General features: G+C 41.1%; 1 protein-coding gene across 1 annotated transcript; it reads right to left on the minus strand.

Moving 5' to 3' along the window:
* Positions 1-921: 921 nt before the first annotated feature.
* LOC117824393 (trichohyalin-like) lies at positions 922-3560 on the minus strand. Its single transcript, XM_034699864.1, has 2 exons — positions 2742-3560; positions 922-2606 (listed from the first exon to the last, which is right to left on the minus strand). The coding sequence occupies exons 1-2, from the start codon at positions 3207-3209 to the stop codon at positions 1203-1205; spliced, it is 1872 nt and encodes a 623-aa protein (XP_034555755.1). The 5' UTR covers positions 3210-3560; the 3' UTR covers positions 922-1202.
* Between the last annotated feature and the right edge of the window lie 4318 nt (positions 3561-7878).

Here is a 7878-nt window from a genome sequence, read left to right on the forward strand (position 1 = left end):
TATATCGTTCCATTGTTTTGCGCGGGAAATGGTCGGGTCGGACAGGGCTTTCTGACTGTTCTGAGAAATAGCATTTAGAAATGACCTTTTTTAGAGCTGATAATCTCATTTTATAACGTGGATTAAGAGCAGGAGCATATATAAAGGGGGGAGTATTTCAAGATCACTTATAAAGTCCTCATAGCCCCTTTAAAGAAAAACAGTATTTTCATCCACTATCAGACAAAAATAAAAGTAAAACTGGGACTTTAAATGTAGCAGAGAGAAAGGTAAGGTTGTCCTGAATCAAATTTTGTACAGCACTTGATGCTGAGTGCTTCAATATGTTAGAAAAATAAAATAAATACAGGAGAGTTAAGCGCCCTGGAGAATGGTCTCGGTCTTTAGGGGTTAATGCATTTAAGTCAGTAAACACAAAGTTTTGTAAGCCAAAAAGCAATTAAAGACCCATTTGTTAAGAGAAGCATTTGTTTGAACTGTCTGTTTTGAGTATTTTGTCTAATTTTATGTGTCTCTTGCTGTGTCAAGCTTTTTATTCTGTGATAGCACTTTGGCGTGCCTGCTCTAGAAAGGGGCTAAATTAATAAACTTTATTACTATTATTATTATTTTTATAATAATAATAATAATAATAATAATTGTTATTATTATTATTATTATTATTAGTAGTAGTAGTAGTAGTAGTAGTAGTTGTATTATTATTAGTATTATTATTAGTATTATTAGTATTATTATTATTATATAATTTAAATTCGTATAAATAAAGCAAGCAAATACTCGCATTCAAGTCATGTCACCATAAACTAACTCTGATTGGTATCTAATTGCATAAATAAAAAACGATCTGCAGAAGTAACCAAACATGAAGAAGAAATGTGATCAATTAAGTACCTAGGGAGAGAGTTAGACACAAACAGTGTATACAGTGCAATATCTTTTTTTAATGGATGAACAGATACATAATTTACATGGGGTTAGTCTTGTTAAAAACTAACCACACACATTCACATACAGATTATATACAGGGACAATAAAAGCTAACAAGAATGTCTTTCAACTGTGGGAGGAAGCCAGAGCACCTGGAGGGAACCCACACTGCACGGTGAGAATATATTCAGCACAGTGCTAACCACTGTTTCAATGGTGAACTGATCTTTTTTAAACACAACGATGGGGGTGGAGTGAAAGGTTGTGGCAAGGAGTTAGTAGAACCAGCGAGTAAAAAAATTCCTGTGAGGTCTGGTGACGTCTGCATTCATCTGGTCAGCCACAGTCTTGAATTCGGCGGCAGTCTCCCCAGGATCCTTTACAAGAGGCAGAGCATCTCTCTGGAGGGCCTCTTTATTTTTTAACTCTAGATGAATCTGAAGAATCTGTGCCCTCTCAGACAGATCGTCCTCCCTCAGTCCTCCCTGGACCTCTTGAACTTTTCTCTGCAGGGCGTGGATTTGTTGAGTTTGTTGATTTTCTTGGGTGCCCTGAAAGACTTTGAGTTCTTCAGCAATAGTCTTGAACTCCTGAACCAGGTCTTGAAGAGCCTTGTTTTCTTGCCTCATGGCCTCCTCGCCATCAACCAGCCTTTTTTGAGTCTCCTGAAGTTCTAGTTCCAGGGCGTCTTTCTGCTGTCTCAACAATATGCTGTCACTTTCCCTGAGCTCTTGCTTACCCTTTCTGACAGTCTCAAGTTGTTCTTGTAGGGCCTGATTTTGATGACTCAAAGACTCTTTCTCTTGTTTCAGTGTATCACATCTGCTCTGACAGGTGTTTAAATCATCCAAAATACAATTGACCACCAGAGACTGGACATGAAGATCATCATATCTATCGTAAAATTTTGTCCTGACCTCCTGAAGTTCTTGCTTCAGGCCCTCAATTGTTTCCATCTCGTTTTCTCTGGCGGCCCTTTGAGCATTACAGGCCAGCTCCTTGGTCTCCTGAAGTTCTTGGTGGAGGAGTCTGCACTGTTGGTTTAGAGACTGGTTCTCCTGCTTCATCAAGCCGTCCCTCTGCTCCAGAGCTTCAGCAGTCTTCACTTGTTCCTGCAGAGCTGCTTTGGTCTGTGAAACCTCAGCCTCAAGAGCATTGTTTTGTTCCCTCAAGGTCACATTATCACTTTCTAATACAGTCGCTCTACTTTCAATCATTTCCATCTGTTCTTTAAGAGTGGAGTTCTCATCCAGAGCTGCTTTGGTCTCTGAAACCTCAAACTTCAGAGCATTGTTTTGTTCCCTCAAGGTCACATTATCACTTTCTAATACAGTCGCTCTATTTTCAATCATTTCCATCTGTTCTTTAAGAGTGGAGTTCTCATCCAGAGCTGCTTTGGTCTCTGAAACCTCAGCCTTCAGAGCATTGTTTTGTTCCCTCAAGGTCACATTATCACTTTCTAATACAGTCGCTCTATTTTCAATCATTTCCATCTGTTCTTTAAGAGTGGAGTTCTCATCCAGAGCTGCTTTGGTCTCTGAAACCTCAGCCTTCAGAGCATTGTTTTGTTCCCTCAAGGTCACATTATCACTTTCTAATACAGTCGCTCTATTTTCAATCATTTCCATCTGTTCTTTAAGAGTGGAGTTCTCATCCAGAGCTGCTTTGGTCTCTGAAACCTCAGCCTCAAGAGCATTGTTTTGTTCCCTCAAGGTCACCTTATCACTTTCTAATACAGTCACTCTACTTTCAATCATTTCCATCTGTTCTTTAAGAGTAGAGTTCTTATCCAGAGCTGCTTTGGTCTGTGAAACCTCAAACTTCAGAGCATTGTTTTGTTCCCTCAAGGTCACATTATCACTTTCTAATACAGTCACTCTACTTTCAATCATTTCCATCTTTTCTTCAAGAGTGGAGTTCTCATCCATCCTCACTGCCATGCTCTCTGTCGTTTCTATTTTATTTCTGTGAAGAACTATATTTTCTGCGTGAAGAGTTTCATTTTCTACAGTCATTTCCCTCATCCTATTGCGCATGGTGTCCACTTCTTCATTCAGGGACTTGACTTGGGCACTGTACATCTCATTTTCTAACTGGAGGGTCCTTTTTTTCTTGCTGGTACACTGCTCAAGTTTAATCCGGAGCTCGTCCACGGTTTGTTGCAGGATCGCATTTTCTTCGTTTAAGTCCTCGCTGGGTTCCCTGGGGATTGTCTCTTCTTCTGTGATGGGGACATACTCAGTTCTCAGAGCTCTGAGACGTGAGAGGAGTCTTCCACTCATTTTGTTTTATGCTTTCTGTCAAAACAAAAATCTAGTGTAGTGTAATAGTGTTAGCGTATAGCTGTGTATGGTATACAACACGTGTGTCCTCCACCAGTAATCTGATTCAAGTGCTGGATGTGTTGACTACCCCTGACTGCTGATTCTAGAAAGAAGGTTCCCTTAAACTATGATGTCATTCTGCTGATTATGACATCATCATCGTTCCAATGCGCAGCCTTTGTGCAGCCAGAGTCCACTGTAGAGAATTTCTGTGGTTGCTACGGTAATTTCTGTGTTGCCACGGTAACGAGCTCCACCCAATGGCAGCGTTGCTCCGCCCTCTTCCCGTTGTACGGTACTGAAGCCAAAAAATCCCATTCCTGGGCGCAGCCGTTGTGCAGCCAGAGCCTGCAGCCATAGAATTTCTGTGGTTGCCACGGTAACAAGCTCCGCCCTACAGCATAGCGTCACAAGACGCTGTGTGTCCTTTGAAGTTTCCCTCTTTGGCGGCTGTCAATCAAAGCAAACCCGGAAGTAAAACCCCGTTTTTTAACCTCTAATAACGAAAAAGGAACTTTTCAGAAAAAAGAGGCCTTGAACACAAAACAGTCACTAACTACATATCACCACAGCTTACGGATGTAAGAAACATTCGTACCACGTGTATTTATTTTTTAAAGTGCGACTGCAGCCCCATTCAAATGAATGGGGGAGACGGATTTTTTGACCTATACTGCAGCCAGCCACCAGGGGGCAGATGCTTTGGTGGAAAATTCACTTCCAGCCGAGCGAACTGCACCCCTGGTAGCAGAGATTGAGTGAAGTGAGTTAGCGTGTTAACGCTAGCAGCGGTTAGCCTGTCCGCTAATGCTAACCATGGCTAGCTCACCCACTCCGTCCACTAAGTTATTTTTAGAGTGACACAGACTGTTTTAAGATCCTGGGAGAGAGAGAGCTGCAGCCAGAGTCTGTCAGAGATAAAGTGTGATAGCAGCCGGGGAAGTAACACAGCTGAACCGTACTGGATACAATACGTGTTCTAAAGTCAGAGTCAGTATCATGCTGTGAGGCTCTCCTGGTTCACTTCACTCCCACAGTTTGTGGAATGTGGTGACGTAGGTTACATAGGGTACATGACAGACGCACTGTGAACTCCATCAGCCACTAGAAAAACTCCATTGCAGTAGAGGGGTTGGACCTGCAGATGGTAGTCTCTACACACATTTTCAAGACAATTTGGGGAATGTAATACTTCATGCTGAACTGCTGGGATCAAGACCCATATTGATTAACAGCACTACTAAATCCCTATATAAATATGTTTTCAGCTAAAAAAAAAAAATGGTTTGGGGTTTAGTTACACTTTAAGTATTAAGAAATGACAATATTTAGAGGAAATAAATGTTTAAATGCTGTTGATAAAGTTAGTAAGAAGCTGCAACTGGCAGTGTTTCCTTTTTTATTTTCTCGAAGCAGTGAAATGATTGTTATACTCTGTTATAGAAATAATATATATATATAACTTTTATTGTATATAATGGCATTTCATTGTCAAAAAATGCTAGCAGGCTACTGTTATACTTTATACAGTATATGAACTGAGCGCTTACAGGTTTAATCTGAAAAAGAAGAAGAAGCAGGGCTGTCTGACTGCATCTCTGTCTGCCAGGCTCTCTCCGACAGAGCACAATAAGCATGTAGAGATGTGTTAACATATAGAGGAGCAGAGTCAGGGTGTAGTTTCCTTTTCCTCCTTTGACTCTTGATGTTTTGAAGGTGTCCGGTTTTCAGGATCTTAAAGATTTATGACGCAGGATGCTCTCTGAGGATAAGAGACTTGACAGAAACATCATCTGGATATAAAGAGGAGCTCCACCGACAGAGGAAACTACTGGATGTGGTTTTAACACCTGAGATAAAGCTGCAGAGAGCAGGTTGGTTTCCTTTCCTCTGATGGAAACATGTTTCCTCTTAATGTTTCGGGGAGATGAGCTTTCATAACATTCACAGGTGCAGTCAGCCACAGCTTGGCCAGGCATCTTCTCTATTCATCAGTTTTCTCCTCGGATCCTCCACTCGTGTCATTTCCTCGTGTCGTACCAAATGTGTCATCCTTTCTTTCTCAGTGAGACTGAGACCAAACTGAGAGAATACCAAGGGTGTGCAAAGCTGTCATGAAGGGAAAAGGGGACTACTTTACAGAATCTAAAATATAAAACAGATTCTGCTTTGTTTAACACTTTTTTGTTCGTTAAATAATTCCATATATGTTCTTTCATAGTTTTGATGTCTTTGGTATTAATCTACAGTGTTTCAAATAATTAAAATAAATACAAACCCTTGAATGAGACAGGTAATGTAGATAAAAAGAGAAAAAAAGAAAAGAAAAGGAGCTTTAAAATACTAGATTGCATAACAATACATCCAGAGCAGAACAACATGTTTACATAGTTATAATAGCCTTTCTAAAAAAGAATGTTTTAAGAAGCAATTTCAAATTGAAGAATGGATTTCAGCAAAAACACCTTGAAGCTTTTAGACTTTTGTCGGACTCTGGGACCAACCAAGCGGCAACCTCCTTTCTTAAAATATGAAGCCCATGCAGAAGTGTCATAAACTGCAATTCATCGAGCGTCCGCTTGAAGGTGTTCTTTTTAAAAAACAAAATCAAACTGCTGCTTATTTGATGCCATAATATTTTATGACTCAAATATCCTGTATATCTGTATAGAAGTTTATTGTGCTGTCACAGTGTTTTAAGATTAGTTCTGTAAGAGTAAGGTATTGAATAAATACGTTAATATGAATGCAGAGTTGCACCAATCATGACTTGTTTCTGGGCAAAAGACTTCCGTGGGTGGACCCGCTACAGCCAGTGAAACTATACATATATATATTTACATTTAAAAAGTGCCTACAACTGAAACTTATTTAAAATATGTAAATCAGCTTAACTCTGTGAATAATGTGATTCAAAAGTGAAATAGTTGTTTTTCTTCACAGATTGCAGCAGGAGTATTACCCTGAAAATGTACAGCACTAAACATTTCTTTGCAGGTTTGCATGTCTGTCTGTCTGTCTGTCTGTCTGTCTGTCTGTCTGTCTGTCTGTCTGTCTGTCTGTATGTCTGTCTGTCTGTCTGTCTGTGTCTGTCTGTCTGTTTGTTGTTACTGCTTTTAACTTTTGAATTTAACAAGAATGTCTGATGGGCAAATTCCACCAGATCCGTGTCCGGTCCATCTCTGATCCGTCACAGCACTGGATCGGATAGGTTTCTATTCTAGTCAATGTGTTAATTTCCACTGGATCTGCTCCACTGCGTTCTACACAAGATTTCTATTTTTGGTTTCTGGTGTTTCTGCAGCCAGCCTCTATTGGACACTCGAGGAACTGCAGTTTTGCATACTTCTGCATGGGCTTCATCGTGTAACCATGGTCGCATTGTGTACATATGAGATCAGCTGTTAGCAGCCCGTAGCATGTTGATGCTAAACGATGCTAGGCCTGATGTTCCCTGCGAGCTGAGGAGACCCTGAGGAGAAGGAGGCAAGGACGACGTGCTGGTATTGAGGTGCAAGCTAAAAAAGACGACATCGACCTGTCCTTTCACCCACCGTTATGGGGAATGTAAGATCTATCTACGATGAAGATATGGTGGACTAGCTAACCCAGCACCAGAGGGAATACTGGCAGAGTAGCATCATGCTAACAGAGCTAACACCGGACGTGAACGCCACATTGGAGGGATTTCACCTGCTGTGGGCGGACAGGATACAGGAGAGCAAGACTGAACTAACTGGTGAAGAAGGCCAGCTCAGTCCTGGACCCTGTGGAGGTGGTGGCTGACAGGAGAATTATGGCCAAGCTGTCGTCTCCGATGGACTTATTTTTATATATATATATTTGAAGCGACTCAGCTTGTAGGATGCCGCAGAGACTAAATGGGGTTGTGCTTGCGACGCGTCTTGCCATTAAATCAAAATCAAAGTTCATAGTAGGTTTACTATTTATTATCAAACACTCAAAATAAATCAATATCAAAAAAATCGAAACAGACAATGAAAATGACGATGACGGTGGCGGTCAACAAAAATACTCAACCCCACTCACCCTCTATGTGTGTACCCCGCCCCCAACTGAACAGGTAGATAAAAGGTAAACCACACCCATGAACCCCAAACCGGAAATGAAGTAAGCAATAAAAAAAGGAAATAATCATGGTTAACGAATAAGATAGAAAATCAACATTATGGCCCCGACGTGCTGGTATTGAGGTGCAAGCTAAAAAAGACGACATCGACCTGTCCTTTCACCCACCGTTATGGGGAATGTAAGATCTATCTACGATGAAGATATGGTGGACTAGCTAACCCAGCACCAGAGGGAATACTGGCAGAGTAGCATCATGCTAACAGAGCTAACACCGGACGCGAACGCCACATTGGAGGGATTTCACCTGCTGTGGGCGGACAGGATACAGGAGAGCAAGACTGAACTAACTGGTGAAGAAGGCCATCTCAGTCCTGGACCCTGTGGAGGTGGTGGCTGACAGGAGAATTATGGCCAAGCTGTCGTCTCCGATGGACTTATTTTTATATATATATATTCTTGTTGAAATTCTTATCTTTAAATGGAGAGATGTCAGACGAAATTTCATTGTTTTTGTACAACGACAAAAAAGTGTTCC

Source organism: Notolabrus celidotus, chromosome 13 (assembly GCF_009762535.1).
Source record: "Notolabrus celidotus isolate fNotCel1 chromosome 13, fNotCel1.pri, whole genome shotgun sequence".
Lineage (NCBI taxonomy): Eukaryota > Metazoa > Chordata > Actinopteri > Labriformes > Labridae > Notolabrus > Notolabrus celidotus.